Source organism: Anolis sagrei, chromosome 4, assembly GCF_037176765.1.
Source record: "Anolis sagrei isolate rAnoSag1 chromosome 4, rAnoSag1.mat, whole genome shotgun sequence".
Classification (NCBI taxonomy): Eukaryota; Metazoa; Chordata; class Lepidosauria; order Squamata; family Dactyloidae; genus Anolis; species Anolis sagrei.
The window spans coordinates 233902853-233919246 of record NC_090024.1 but is presented as its reverse complement, the minus strand read 5'-3'; the positions used below and the strand labels follow the sequence as shown (position 1 = coordinate 233919246).

At 39.9% G+C, this 16394-nt stretch overlaps 1 protein-coding gene across 1 annotated transcript in view; it reads right to left on the bottom strand.

The window, feature by feature from the left end:
* Positions 1-9540: 9540 nt before the first annotated feature.
* Positions 9541-16394, bottom strand: part of SLCO4A1 (solute carrier organic anion transporter family member 4A1) — an 88850-nt gene continuing 81996 nt past the window's right edge. The window contains exons 9-12 of the mRNA XM_060771979.2: positions 14554-14726; positions 13716-13780; positions 12410-12558; positions 9541-10835 (exon numbers count right to left, since the gene is read on the bottom strand). Of these exons, the coding sequence (XP_060627962.2) occupies positions 10686-10835; positions 12410-12558; positions 13716-13780; positions 14554-14726 (537 nt within the window). The 3' untranslated portion in view covers positions 9541-10685. The remainder of the gene's footprint in view (positions 10836-12409; positions 12559-13715; positions 13781-14553; positions 14727-16394) is intronic.

The window sequence follows — 16394 nt, the reverse complement described above, 5'->3', positions numbered from 1 at the left end:
TGGACAATAGGCAATTATTTTTCATCAACAGTGCAGTAAGGTAGCATACAATTGACTTGCTGATTGCTTGTATTAAGAATGGGAAAAGCTCTCTTTAGGCCTTTGTGCCAGCCTGGTACTGTTATGTAGTTGGGCATGAGAATAATTTCATTTTGGGGTATGAATTTGCCCTGATTCAGATAGAGTAGCATTGTGTATTTCTCCATTCTGAAGTGGACGAGCATTTCACAAGGCTGTCTCCAAAATGTCAATTACCATAGCATCTTTTGGCAGTAGGTGCCCTCCCAAACTCACTTTGGGGGCAGGCTGGAGTCTACACAGTCTAGCCAGGTTGATACCACATTTGAAAGTCACCCCCCAGTTGGCTGGACATCAGCAGAAGTACCCACATGACCAGGAAGGAGGAGGGAGCTGATCTCACCACCTTCTTCCTGGCTGTGCTGGTGCCTCTGCAAATGTCGGAATGGGGTGCCTGTGATAACTAGAAGCTCATGTAGAGCTCTCTGGCTGGCTAAGAATGGTGACAGCACTGAGACAGACATAATCAGTCTCTCTTTTTCATGTGTTGATGACCACAGGGAAAGGATTATGGTGGTGGTGTTTTATGTGGATAGCGGTCAGAATTGGAACCAGTTCAGTTGTTCACACTGCCCTGAAGCCATGGGAGGCTCTGGAGTCTCAAGCAATCTCTAGAGCAGGGGTCCTCAAACTAAGGCCCAGCGGCCGGATATGGCCCTCCAAGGTCATTTACCCGGCCCTCATTCAGGGTCAACCTAAGTCTGAAATGACTTGAAAGCACACAACAACAGCAGCAGCAGCAACAACAACAACAACAATCTTATCTCATCAACAAAAGCAGGCCCACACTTCCCAATAAAACACTAATAAGTTTATATTTGTTAAAATTCTTCATTTAATTTTTTGCATTGTTTTTTGTACTACAAATAAGACATGTGCAGTGTGCATAAGAATTCATTAATGGCTTTTTTTTTCTTCAAATTTTAATCTGGCCTTCCAACAGTTAGAGGGACTGTGACCTGGCCCTCTGTTTAAAAAGTTTGAGGACCCCTGCTCTAGAGCAAAGACAGATTAAGCTGCAATACTCACTGGAACTGAAGGGATGTTGTGAAGACAGCCAGCACCCAAGTCAGGGTTAGCCCAGGTTTTTCATTTCCATGTTGAGAAGTCCTCAATCCTGACCTTACAAGGAACCTAACATCAAGGGAAGCAAAGGGGAAGTGGAGTAGGAAGATAACGGAAGAATTCTGGGAGTTGTAATCTCAGAAAGTAACTTTCCAACTCTTTGGCTGTCAACATAATTCTCCCTCCATCTGCATATGGAAGAACAACAAAACACTGGCACAACACTGTCTTGATAACCAAGTGCTCCTGACAGAGGAGCATTCTGGAACAAGCAACAACATAACAAAATCAGAAAAGCACATGCCAAGCAGTCCAAAATCTTAAACAGTTGGCAAATAGGCATCAAATTTGAGACAACTGAGATGACAAAAGGGCATAAGAGCAACATGCTTGCCTTTGACCTCGTTTGTCCAAGACAATTTTCCAGGCTATTAATGCTCTTAGTGCTTGCCCCCCTTTCAGCCCACTCCCCTTATCCCCCCACACAATGTGCCATAATTAAATGGTATGTCAAATGTTCACTGCTCACATTGGATATTGCAGTAATCCGTGCTTTCCACCCCAGTTTCAATCAAATCTCCTCCATTATGTCAATGAGTTGGTAATGCTGTTTCCACCCTGGAAGCAACTTCCCCCCATCTTCTCCAGAATATCCCCAGTAGCTACAAAGGTAGGTTGCAAACCTGTACTTGTGGCATTGCACCGAAGTGAAATGCTAGCGTTTTGCAGTGTGCCTATCATTTCAATCCATCTTAAATATCTGAAAAATCAATTCATTTTAACAATTAATCTATTGGGTTTTTTTCTTCATGGACAAAAAAGAAAATAACATCCTTAAATAGGTCAATGTTAAACCTTATATTGTTGTTACCCTTAAATGACATCTTTACGGTCTAAATCGGGGTGTCCAACCTTTTTAAGCTGAGGTAGTTCATGGTCTCTCAGCCTGTTAGGGGGCCAGACTATAGTTTGAAAAAAACATGAATGCATTCCTAAGCACACTGCACATATATTATTTGAAGCGCAAAAAAAAAAAAACTCACAAAAGAACAATACAATATATAAAATGAAAAGCACTTTTAACCAACATAAACGTACCAATATTTCAATGGGAAATGTGGGCTGATGAGAGAGTCAAGTTAATTAGAGTTGTTGTTGCTATTGTTGTGGACCTAATATTCATTTCATACAGTGGCATATGCTGCTTCAGAGACTCGTAGTGTCTCCTCTGGAGGTTTTTCAGCAGAGGAGGCATGGCCATCTGTAGAGAGGGCTTTGAATGTTTCAGGGGGCTTATAGTTGCCACCTTTGTCTCCCCTTTTCTTGCCAAGGTAGGAGCCACAGCAAAGGGCAGCCTTTTTAGAAAATGCGGGAGGATGATGTGGGATGAAAGTGAGGAGGAGGAGGGAGGGAGGGAAGCCAGGCACTCAGCCTCCAGGGCAAGAAGGGCACTTGGGAAATCTTCCTTTGCAAAGAAATAAAGAAACAGTTGCAGGGCAGAGAGAGACAAGGGGCCACTGAGATGGGATGCTCGAGGCTGGAGCCATGTGAGGAGAAAGTGATGTGTAATCGAGGTGATGGGACACAAGAGGCCACCATCTCTCTCTCTCTCTCTCTCCTCATGAGAAGCCCACCTTTCCTGGGGTCTGATCTCCAAGAATGAATGAATAAACAAAAGAAGAGAGGAAGGAAGTAAAGGGAGAGAGGAAGGAAAGAAGCAAGGAAAGAAGGCCTGGAGAGAGAGGGCCAGTGGAAATTTGAACAGGGGCTGTAAATGTCTCCTGGGCTGGTCTTTGGACATACCTTGTCTAAATGAATGGGAAAAAATACTGCTCACTACCTAAAAGCACATAATCATCATCGACTTTCAGAATACACCCATGGATTCACATATTTTTTTGGACTGTAGATTCTGTCATCTTAAGGATGTTAAAAGAATATTTACTAGGATTCTGTTAGGAAGCTATCAAGTGTTCATGTTTGCAGTGGTGGCACCACTGCAACAACTCAGTACAGCCCCCTGAATTTCAAGGTGGTTTTTGGGAACCATAACAAGAGATGAAGTAAAGTATATTGTAGCTAATGTGTCCAGTGCAGGATCTTGGTCATTATCTCTACCTCAGCTTTAGGAATCAGACATATCTGGAACACTAGTGAAGATTCCTATACATGGACTAACAAACTGAAGCAACAGCTGTTTTAGCGTGGTTCCAGACAGCACTTTAATGCAAGTGCAATCAAGTTTTGAAAATGTGATTGGGTGTGCATTGAAGTCCATACATACCCCAGAAAGCATGTGCTTTTCTGGGGAGGGTGTCCAGATGCCCTGCCAGACTTTCCAGCAGAACACTAAAACACAAAATCACCCCCCCCCCCTCCCCAAGAAACACCTTTAAAAAGGAAAATAACTTACCCGGTCACGATTTCCCTTTCTCCGTGGAGAAAGGAGAATGCGCCAGGAGAAAGGGATTTTCCTTCTCCCTACTTCTCCTGGTGTGTCATTCCTATGTGCTAGGAGAGCTCTGGAGAAGGGGGAATGGCGGCTGGGTAAATTATTTTCCTTTTTTAAGGCTCTTCTGAGGGGTTTGAGGAGGGCATTAGAGCTCTCTCGGATATTCATAGAGCCCAGAAAATGCAAGAGGGCTGTGCGGACAGCCACCTCAGAAGTCTCAGGACACCACCCACAGCTGGAACATCTGACATCATTATATTCTCCCCAAAATGGGACTTTATGTGGCTTACGTGACAGGTTAAAACAAAATGGCTAAATGATATAAGGTACAAATTTTTTAAAAGCTTTAAATGATCAAATCCATTCAAACTTTACTGTAGGATATTAATTTAAAATAATTAATAACAAATTTCTCCCCTCTCTTTTGCACACAAACAAGTTGAGCATCACTTATCTGGAATTCCGAAATCCAAAATTCTTCAAATTTAATAATTGTTCACATGGTTAACTGAGACAGCGACACCTATATTTTCTGATGGATGAATGTATAAAAACTTTGTTTCAACCAGAAAATTATTTTTGAATAATATGATGTAAAAAATTCCTTCATGCTATGTGTATAAAGTGTATATGAAACATAAATGAAACTTGTGTTTAGACTTGGATCCCATCTGCAAGATAACTGCAAGATGTACATATATGAAAATACAGATATTCCAAACAAAACAAAATAATCTCAAACCAAAACATTTCTGGCATTTCAGATAAGGAATACTCAACCTGTATTACACAGCTGTTCCTGAGAGTAAAATCATTTAAGAAAGCATTGCCTTGGCTGCCATCTAGTGGCATTATGGAAGCAGTGGAGAAGGGTCACTCATTCTAAAGCCTTGGCAGAAGCTAACCAACTAGGGAAGTAAATAATTGACCATTTCATCTTTACAGTCGAATACACATAGTATTCTCTTCACTAGAAAACACATAAAGTTCTACATAGTTGTCAGAAGATAGATTTCTAAGGGCCCTTCCACACAGGCCTATATCCCAGAATATCAAGGCAGAAAATCCCACATTATCTGAGTGTGGACTCAGATTACCCAGTTCAAAGCAGATATTGTGGGATTTTCTGCCTTGATATTCTGGGATATAGGGTTGTGTGGAAGGGCCCTGAGTCTGGTGAGAGGCAAATGATCATTATTTGTCTAACTGAAGCATGAGAGAACTTCTGGTCATGATTTGTAAAATGTCAAGGCTGAAACTGAAAACTTTCCTTGCTCAAAACACTTTGAGGCAGCATATTCCACTGCTGAACAACTCTGACAACCAGGATGTTCTTCCTAATGTTTAGATGGAATCCTTTTTCCTGTTTTGAATCCAGTCTCAGTTTGGGCAAAAGGTGGGATTAAAATTAACCAATCAGTTAAATAAATTTACAAACAAATGTTGCTATCAGTCCCCAAAGTCCACACCAGTCCTTTGAAACCCCACATTTTTGCAAGAAAGGGATAACACTTTCTCAGCATCACACCTAGAACCACTCCCTTTACTCCAAAGCCCTTTTGGTGTGAGGACTGTGAAATGGTGAGTTGTAAAAAGTTAAAATTGTGACCAGAAGTGATGTCATGTCACTTTTGGTGATTGTTTTGCATACTTTCTGGCAGATACAGCCACTGGGGATGGGGAATTGGTCCCTGTCCTTCTATAGTCACCTAGTTTAGGTAGATTACAGAGCCGATGAGGGTAATAAAGACAACTTAGGAGGACATATGAGGGTTCTTCAAAAAGTTACTGCACGTTTATATTTTCATTGGAAACTGTGAGAGTGGGAAGAGTAATTTATCATATCTGAGACCATGATGTGATTAGTCTGTCTAGCAAGCCAGATGACCTTGCAGTTTAGCATAAGAGTTGCCACACTCTTCTGATGATGAAACTTATAAATTGCACCAAAGAGGACTCGGTGTTCTGTCATAATGCTTTTTGTGGGTAGAAGGTGTGTGGAGAGCACAAACTCATCTATGCATTGCACTCAGTAAACTCTTGTAGTTGTCTGTGAGTGGATTGAAATATTCAGAAATGGCCAAACTCGTATCACAAATGCAGAGTGCTCCAGACGTCCAGGTACATCAGCCATGGGCAAACTGTCATCTGGGTATTTTGGACTTCAACTCCTACAATCCTAACAGCCAGTAAGCTGGCTGGGATTTCTGGGAATTGAAATTCAAAACACGGGGACTGGAGGGCCAAAGTTTGTTCAAGCCTAAGCCACAGCCATGACTATAAAGAATGAAGAGAGAACCCTGGAACTGATTTGCAAAAACAGAATAACAACATTCGAAGAGGTTGCAGGAAATCTGAATGTGAGTGTTGGATTACCTATGCCCTGATTCATGACGGTGTCAGTAAAATGGGTGTTGGGTGGATGTTTCAGCAACTGATAGAGGAGCTTTAAGAGGAAGATTTCCATGTGATGATGATGTGAAAGTATCATTGTATCAGTGGCTTTATTCACAACCCAAAACATTTTTTTTGCTGATGGCATTAAAAGGTTGGTATGATGCTGAGAAAAATGCATTGCAAAGGAAGGTGACTATGTCAAAAAGTGATGTAATTTGTTTTTGAAATTCTTAATAGAGTTTTTAAAAGGTGGAAACTTTTTTAAGGCCCTTAGTATAATGATGATGATGATGATGATGTTTATATGTAAGACCTACATAAAAATAGTGGCCTATAATGTGCTTACCTGTCATTTAGAATAGTAGTCTCTCGTCACATTTCATTTCCGGTGTTGCAGATACTTTGGCTGTAACTGTCATCACTCAATCACAGTGTAAGTATCCATATGAAAAGATATGCTATGTCAGAACAATGCAACTCCTCAAACAGAATATCAATATTGCATCATGATTGGGTGCTGTTGTATCGTGTACAATGAGCAAGGCACTCACAATGAGCAATTGCAATGCGAAATATGCAACCAGAGTGCATGATGTATAGCCGCAATGCTCACTGGATGTGTACTCCATTTCTGCCCCTAACAGCAGATAATGTCTGTTTTGCTGTTGTGGATAATTTGTGGGTAGGGTGATGTACATATGAGTATACCACTAATAGGATGTCAGCCAGAATGAGCTGGATTTTTTTGAGATTTGGCTCCTTCTCTCCAGAGTAACGAAATCAAATTGAATCAAACATTGCAATCATTTTGGTTTTTGCATGTATCTAAAAACAGTTTCTTTACAAGGAGAGCAAGCAAAACATTGCATAGATCCAGATTCTTTTACAGGTTTCCCATGTCAAAAAAAAAAAAATAGCATAGGTGACAGCATGACATTTCACAATCAAAAAGTCCATTTTTTACAGTACATCAGAGGGGGAAAACATAGGACAAATGCATACTGTAGCTGCAGGTTTGGTTTGGCTTACATTCTGGGAAAGGGAACCGGAAACTTGAAATGGAGAACTAAAAATTATTTGGTGGCAAATGCGGCCAAGGGGAATACATTCAAGCTTCAATAGGGTAACATTGTGTTGGAGTCTCCCACGAACATGACACTTTCTCTCACACTTCTTCCACTTCAGAGTAATATGAACCTATCCCAGTTGTGTGTCACATAAACAAAGTACTTTACCCAAATGGAGGAAAGACAAAGACTGCTGTATGTTTCTAACCATGGAAAGAAAACTTGGAAGGTGCTTTGCTTTCCTGTATCACTTTGCATATTGTACAGTGGAAATACCAGGTATCTGTTTTGCGATTCAGATTGTTAACCTGGCTGGGGGAGGCTCATTATGCCTCAAATTGTCGGGACAAAACTCTTTATATTTCAAGAACAGAAGATTAATAGGTCATCAGGACTTCTACACCACAGGATTTCTTTTTGTGAACCCACAGACACAAAAATCATAGGATGCAGCTCTTCTGTCTGTTTTGTTTTGCAGTAGGTTTTTAGGGGATCAGGCAAAGTTTATCTCATCTCCTTCTATCTGGATTCTCTAACTGGTGACCTTTTCCATGTGAAACACATCCTCTACCACAGTTCCCTTCCCATATTCTAACAAAAATCTTATTTGCACCTTCTCAAAAAACCCATCAATTAGCATTTTAAGGGAACAGCCTAACCTATCCTTTGTAGTGCCATCCGGGTTTTCAATGAGAAGCAAGAATATTCAATTATAGCTATAACTGAAAGAAATAGAATCTAATAAAAGAATTCCTACCTGATTCTGCTGATTGGGTCAATTTAATCAGAGCAAGCAACCAATCCCATTAAAGTATAAGGAGGAAGGGGGAGGGGATAAGGAAGCAACCCTTCCCACACATGCATTCACACACAGAGTTGTCTTTTTGGCAATTTTGTGGTACAGGTGTTGGATGAAGTTGGAATCTCTTGATTCCTCTCCAGCTATTGAGTATATCTTAAATCTGGTTCATTCCACTTTCAATAGTATTATTTTTAAAAATGTCATTGTGGTTGTGGTCTTGTAATAAACAGTTCCCATCACGTTCCCCTTTAAAGCTTTTCCCACATAGGGCAAGCCATATTTGTGAGGTTGTGTCTTTTCTCTGGCTTCCTTTGAAACTTATTGCACAAGTATACTTGCATTTCTGTTCTCTATGAAATCCCATATCTGTTACTTTATAGAACTCAGAGTTACAAACATAGCTAAATCCAGGGCTTGTCCTTTTCCTAAACTATTGGAACCTTGTTGGAATTACATGGTGACAGTAGCAATTCTTTCCCATCAACACTGGGCACTAGAGTCTGAGAGATGGACATTTAATTTTTTTTTTCAGTGCCTCTCACCAATGTTAGCTTAGTGCTTTTTCAGAAAATCAAAAGGGCAGCTCCCAGGCCAGCTGGCTGACCCTGGGGCCTTAATTTGTTTTTGTAAAAAATCCATAAGTAAAGCAGAAGTGAACACTGTGCACTTCTTGTTGTAAAAACAAGGCCCACCTTGCGCCTAAAAACATATCATAAATGCCCATGGAAGCCACTAGAGCAGTGGTGTCCAATCTTTGGTCTTCCAGGTGTTTGGGACACCAACTCCCAGAAGCCCTAGCCAGCTTGTCCAATGCTCAGGAATTCTGGGAGCTGAAGTTGAAAACACCCAGAGGACCAAAGGTTGGACTCCACTGCCCTTGAGTGTCTGGAAGCGGGAGGATTTGAAGGAAAAAGGGGTATTTTTGAGGTCTATTGAGTGGTGCAATCACTCAAAGGTCTCTTTGGGGGTTAATGCCTCTGTCCTAAAAGTATACAAAGATATTCCAATACAGCTGAATAAATTTGTCAGGAAACAATGTCTTCTCCTTGCCCCAACAACAGCCATACAATCAGGAACCTGGAAAAAGTCCAGATTCTGAAGCCCACTACACACATACTATGGCACCAGCTTTTTATCACTTACAACAAAAAGTACCATTCTAACTCATGTATATGTTAAACATTTTCATCAAAATTTGACCTCAAAAACATGGATCAACCTATCCACAGGCCAATATATGTATATAAAAAACCCTTCTCTGAGTAGAGTGCCAAAAGGCATTTTTCAATGTATGGGTGCGAAAATGGTAGCTGGTCCCCTGAGACGGCATTGGTGCTTTTTCCTCTTTGAGGAATGACCCTCAGTTTATCAACAGGTCACATCAAAATCCATAATGTTGGCCCTAAACTTGCCCTTGATGAATACCTTGGCTTATTTATGGGTATATATGGTATACAGTAAAATGACTCCCATTGAAACAAGATACCATATCTAATTACCCAAGCAGTCGCCAAAAGAGCCTGTCAGTGGGTTGTTGTAGGTTTTTCGGGCTGTATGGCCATGTTATGGAAGCATTCTCTCCTGATGTTTCGTCTACATTTGTGGCAAGCATCCTCAGAGGTTGTGAGGTCCTCACAACCTCTGAGGATGCCTGCCATGGATGCAGGTGAAACATCAGGAGATAATGCTTCTAGAACATGGCCATACAGCCTGAAAAACCTACAACAACCCAGTGATTCCGGCCATGAAAGCCTTCGACAATACATTGAGCTTATTAGTTTTGGGCAACCAGTAGAAGACCAGGAGATGTTCAGAAGAATTTGCCTTTCATGGAATGTTTCCTTTTCTTCTAGGTAAGTGTTATAGTGCGTGAGAACCTGCTGTCTGAATGAGCACTAAGGGAAGACAATTTAATACAGGAGACAAAATACTGGAAGAAGGAAAAGACAAGAATTGTGCTGTAAGAGGCCTGCTGCAGGTCAAAAGGTGTTGATTCACACATGCACGGTCATCACTTGAGTTATAGTTCAATGACCTGGAGATGAATTATGAATGGCTTCCTTTGGAAATTATGGTGCTTGAGGTGCTGTAGAAAACTGATTTGTGGTACTTTACCTGTGATGACTGGTTCACATATGTGAGTCCATCAAGAACTTTGCAGCCAATGAAAGATGAACAGGAAGGGAAAGAAGTAAGATCCAAGAAAGGCCTTGGAAATTTCTGGCTAGGAACAGCAATGGGCCAGACAAATCTCACATACATTATAAGAAGTTGGCATCGACTTGAATACATGGCCCACAACAGGTGGTATTTTGTCTTAAGTGCTTTGTACAGGAATGGTCTGAAGCTATGTTTAGCCCTTCTTTAAATAAATTAACACTGTGATGCTATAAACTTTTGTGATATTCTGAGGTCACACAAAAACGCAGTGTCTAAAATAAATCCCTCATTGGGCCAAGCAAGAGAAACACAGTCCCCTGCCCTATAGACACCACTGTTTTGACTGTTCTGAAAATTCCAAGATGGTGGCAAAAGTCCTTCTCTGAGATCCTTCCAAGCCCATGACTCTCCATGGGAAAAGGCCTCAAAGCTCTTGGCAACATCTACATTTCAAGGTGGAAAGGCTAGTGCACTTGTTTTGCGGTGTGCTTTTTCTCCACAGAAAAATACTAAATTATACCATAACTGCATTGAATTGTTCACCCTGAAAAGTCTATGTGTATGAACAAAAATAAAATAATATCAATCATTTTACAGGAAAAGACTAATACATATTCTTTTGACATAGTATCTTGATTGAAAGTCACTTGTCACATCCAAAGTGCTATACATTGTCTTGAGATTGATGAGGACATTTGTTCTTCTGGAGGTCACAGTTGCCATTTTCAGATGTGTTGGAACTGCCTGGAATGGATTCAGGTGGAGGAGGTTTGTAGAGCAGGCAGGCGAGCAGAAAGAACAATGATCCCATCACCTGTAATCATAGGAGACGTGACTGTAGCAACCACCTTCTGACTGAACTTTGCCAGCTCCCTCTCCATCCCATTTTCCCTGTGTGCTGGACTGTATAGCAATAAATAGTACTCCGGATGCTAGGTTAGCATTACTAATGAATGCCACAAAGTTGAATTTAGAAATGGAAAAGAAAGAATCTGTGATTATTTTACTCACAGTGGCAAGAATCACAATCGCAAGGAATTGGAAAATAGTAACTAATCTTACAGTGGAAGCATGGCATAGGGAGGCATGGAACATAGCCTTAAATGATAAACTATCAATGGAAATGAGGGTATTCAGGGGGGAAACTAACAGATCAGGTTTTGATGCATATTGGTCGGTATTTATTAAATATGTTTTAGAGAGTGAAAATGGAAAACAGTATAACCTCGTTGGTCAGGAATTTTGGATATGACATTTGATTAATGGTCGACTTATAAATTATATGGCGAAGGAAAGGATACTTGTTCAGGCATTGGTAGTGGGGCTATGTGTTGGTAAAATGTTCACTCTTTTGTGTTTTGTTTACACTCTAAGTTGTTAATGTATGTAAATAAAAAAACCTACAATTTAAAAAAAAACCCAAGAAAGCACACACAATCACAGGACTCCCTGTCCCACAAAATACATTGACTCAATCTCCTCCAACACTGATTTCTCTTGGGGAACCAAGCTTTCTCTGTGTGTGTATGTGTGTGGGCCTTCAAGTTTCCAGTGATCAGACCTTTAGACAGTAGATGTATGTAGCATTTTAGAGGGACATTGACTGGAACGACGATTTGACTGACTGGACTGTTTTATTGGTTTAATGCTTGTTGATATATTGTTTTAATTGTGATTTATGTTTAATTGTGGTTTTACTATTGTAATTGTTTGTATTGGCATCATATCGGTGCCCATCATAAGGCATTGAATCTTGCCGTTATTTATGTGTAAACCGCTTTGAGTCCCCCCAGGGGTGAGAAAGGTGGTATATAAATGCTGTAAATAATAAATAAATAAATAAATAAATAAATAGATAGATAGATAGATAAATAAATAAATAAATAAATTTCTTGAGTTTCATAGAGGTATTCTTAAGCAAGGAATATTCAGAGGTGGTTTTATCAGTTCCTTTCTTTGAAATATAGCCTTCAATACCTGGTCATCATTGACAGTCCTATTCAAGTACTAACCTTGACTCTGCTTAGTTTTCAAGATCAGATGGGAATCATACCTTTGGGCAAAGGAAAAATCAAGTATTGTGTGTGCTGCTTGGTTAGCTTTAACCTCTTCTTTATTCATTTTTTTTTAAAAAAATACTGATATTGTTGTATGTAATCTGGAGGCGCATTTAGCCATGTAAGTCCCAAATACATTCTGATAAATACCATTCATGCACAGGTTTACCACTTTAGTGAGAAAAAGATTTGTTTTGATGTCTAAGCAGCATCAAGGTTTTCCAAGTGACTAGCCTTCGTGTCCTCTATCTCTATGGAACAGGACAAAAAGAACTTGAAAAGCCCTATGCTAAATTAGCTAAGATTGAGCAGAAAGATAATTCTGGATTACCTTGTATATAAGGCCAGCAGTCAGGGTGTATCGACTCATGGCAAAATTCTGATACACAAAGCAAGACCCTTGTTCACCGCATTGGTTCTGCCAGAGGAGACATGATTTGTCAATCATTGACCCAAAGGCAATTGGTCCTGGAATGCCACCTAGATAGAGACAGTAATGAGAAAGATCTGCTGACAAATATATAATTACAAAATTTTGTTCAACAGTTGGACAAATTCCTTCTTTGTAGAACTCAGTAAGATGTTTCCCACTGTAGACATTGGACTTAGATTTGTTCCAAAAGTTTCCATCACTGGCAGTTAGAGAAAGTTCAGTGATTAAATGGAAATAATGACTCAGGAAGTCTTAGACAGAGCAAACTTGCTAGGATCATTTTTTGATATTTCTCAAAGCAGAAGTTCCAGTATCAATGTTTTATATGCAAACACGTAACTCCCTTGAATAACATAATAATTTATATTCTTTGGGTGAAGGCAAGCCTCCAGTCTGTTCATCAACGCTCTGTACAGTATTTTCAGACAGCTAGCACTTCAGAATGCAAAGATGTTCAGTAAAAATAAAATTAATGTTTTGTCCTGATCTCAAAGTTCAACCATCTACAGTTATCTCTAAGACTCAAACTTCTCTGAATGACTGAAGGTGCATAGTATTGAAAATCAACCCACTCCAACTTCTGCTTAAAAACCTCAAGAGAAGGGGACCCCATTTTGAAGCAACATATTCCTCTTATCCTCAGGAAGTACTTCCTAATATTTAGGTGGATTTTCCTCCTTCAATTTGAATCCATTGCTCCATGTCCTAGTCTCTGGAGCAGCAGAAAACAAGCTTCCTCCCTCCTCAAAATGACATCCTTTCAAATACTTGAACATGGCTACCATGTCCTCTCTCAACCTTCTTTTCTCCAGGCTAAACATATCCAACTGCCTAAGGCATTTCTCATGCCTTTGATAACTTTGTTCACCTTTTCTGGACACATTTTAGCTTTTCAATATTTTTATTGAATTTGTGGTGCCCAGAGTTGGATGCAATACTTCAAGTAAGATCTGACCAAAGCCATGGCAGTTCAAGTAGTGTCATGCTGCATTAATTCCAAAGTGTACATGCACTCTAACTATCTGATGAACTCTGATGATCCATATGAAAGCTAAAGCCTTTTATGCCCGTAAGTTTCTAATGCCATAAGGGCCTCTGGTCTTTGTGTATATCCACCAACTACACACATTTATGCTGAGGAATAACTGTGACAGCAACTCTTTTGATTAAACAGTAGATGACCAATTTTGACTATGTACTGTACCTAGAGTCCTTACTACAATCCACTGGATTCCTAGGGCGAAGGACCGCTGCCGGTCAGGAACACACCTAGGATACATAAAATAATAGAATAGCTTTATTTGTCATTGTGCTATTGCAAAATGAAATTACATACCCTTTCCCACACACATCACAAAACAACACACTAATCCCTCCACACACCCCATCACCACCACACAGTTTCCAATGCCACATCTTAAACTGCAGGTGTCCAACCAGTGGCTTCCAAGTCATTGAGGCTGTTTTACATGGTTTTAAATGAGCTATATAAAAGGATGCATCACCTTGTATTGCTCTTTTAAGGTGTAAATTAAACTCAGGGCTGTGGCTTCTTTGACTGAGTTTATCTATTTGTAATGCAGTCTTCCTCTTTCTGTACCGCCTTCTATCTTACTGAGCATTATTTTCCATTGAGGTATATATCTTCTCATTATATATCCAAACTATGATGATCTCAGATTAGTCGTTGTGCCTTCTAGAGAGAGTTCAGCCTTGATTTGCTCAAGGCTCCACTTATTTGTCTTTTTTGGCAGTGTCTGTGGTTCCAGAACTCTCCTTTGGCACCACATTTCAAATAATTTGATTCTTTTCTTGTCAAATTTCCCCACTGTCCAGTTTTTATTATCATACATAGAAATGAGACATTATAATGAATTTGCCTTTGTTATTCAGTAATATAGACTTGCAGCCAAAGGTAAGATGGTATAAGTGCAGAGTAATATGCTGTAAACAACAGTGGAGTTATATAGTGGTTTGGGGAACAAGCATATTGGTCTTCTCTGACATGTTTTGAAAAGCTGAGTCTGATTCCTCTGGCTTACCTTAAAGTAGCTGTAAGAGCAGGAATACTGCTTAGGAATGTGAAGAGAATGACAACAAAGATGAAAATAAGAAGAATTGTCCTCTTTTCACATGAAGATGAACATTTCCCTGCTGTAGCCAAGCCAGATGAAGAGGAAGCAGAACTCGGAATACAGCTACACTCATGGTAAACCTTGGTAAGAATAAAGCCAACAGTATCAGTTTAAAAGAAGCCCCTGTTTTGCAAAGTTATATACTCCAGATCACTAGATCAAGCGAGAATCTAAATAACAATGTGCATCGGAAAAGGTGTCTAGCAAAGGATTCCACTTGTGGAAGGAAATAATACATAACACTGTCCCCAAGTAACACAAAAATCAGGTTTATGCATCAAGTAGAGCAGTGGTTCTCAACCTGTGGGTTCCCAGATGTTTTGGCCTTCAACTTCCATAAATCCTAACAGCTGGTAAACTGGCTGGGATTTCTGGGAGTTGTAGGACAAAACACCTGGGGACCCACAGGATGAGAACCACTGCAGTAGAGCAAAATGAAACAAAAGACTGGCGGGAATGAGAGACAGGGCCTTCTCGGCTGTGGCTCCCCCACCTGTGAAACACGCTTCCCAACAAGATAAGATTGGCTTCTTCCCTCCTGTCGTTTAGGAAGAAACTGAAATCTTGTTTCTGGGACCAGGCTTTTGGACAGCAGGCATAATTAGCACTTTAGATGTGGAATCCGACTGGAATGGCAATACAGCTGACTATGTTGTTTTTATTGTTTTTAATTAATGTTCTATTGTTTTTAATTGTTGTATTATTGCATTGTTATATGTAGTGGCATCAAATTGTTGCCAAGTGTAAGCCATCCTGAGTCCCCCTTTGGGGGTTCAGAAGGACGGGGTAGAAATACTGGAAATAATAAAAAAATAAAATCAGCTTTTCGCATAGTATTTTTTTCTGACTGTAAGTAGGACACACCATTGCTCCTACTGTTGGTGGGCAATTGTTTGGATAAGCTCAGATAACAAATTTAGGGGTGGAAAGAATAGGTTTTATTATTCAGTTCCCTGTCTATCTATCTATAATAGAACAATGAGACTTTTGTGCTGTTTTCTCTAACTATTTGAAGGTATCAAATTTTTGCAGAGGGTTTATTTTGTTTGCATATTTTCGGTATAGAACATATTTTTTATTGTGCACAGAAACATGTTTGAGTTTTTTTCTGAACAGAAAACATGCATTTCTGTGCAACAGATACCTCCTAGTGAAGAAAACCCACATGTTTTGCAACACAGAAAAATCTTCTGTAACATTTCAATGTGCAGAAAATGCTGAGCAAAAACATGATTTTTCTCCCTCAGCAGAAAATTTCAGTAGTGTTTTATTCTTACATATGATGAAAAACTCAAGAATTCACTTGAGAAACAATTTACTCATTCTTTTCTCCTTGGATGAAGAGTCTCCTTTGTTTGGAGATTTTGATAACTACTGTCCCATTTGATGGAAATGACCCCACTCCCCCTAGAACAGGGGTGTCAAATTCATGCTTATCAAGGCCAAATCAGTCTTATGGTTGCCTTCAAAGAGCCATTGAATCTATGGACAAGGAATCCATGGATACAGAAGGTCAACTATAGACTTTTTATACATAGTGCTCTTTAGCTTTTACCCATTTTGGGTCCCCAGATGTTACTGAATGACACTCCCATCACTTCTGATTATCCACCACGTTGACTGGGGATTATAGGAATTGCAACCCAACAGCTTACAGGTTGGTGAAAGCTTAAAGTGCTTTTAAAGTCAGACATATTCACAAGCCTTGTATCTAAATTCAAAGTCCACTATTCTGCCTAAACAGAACA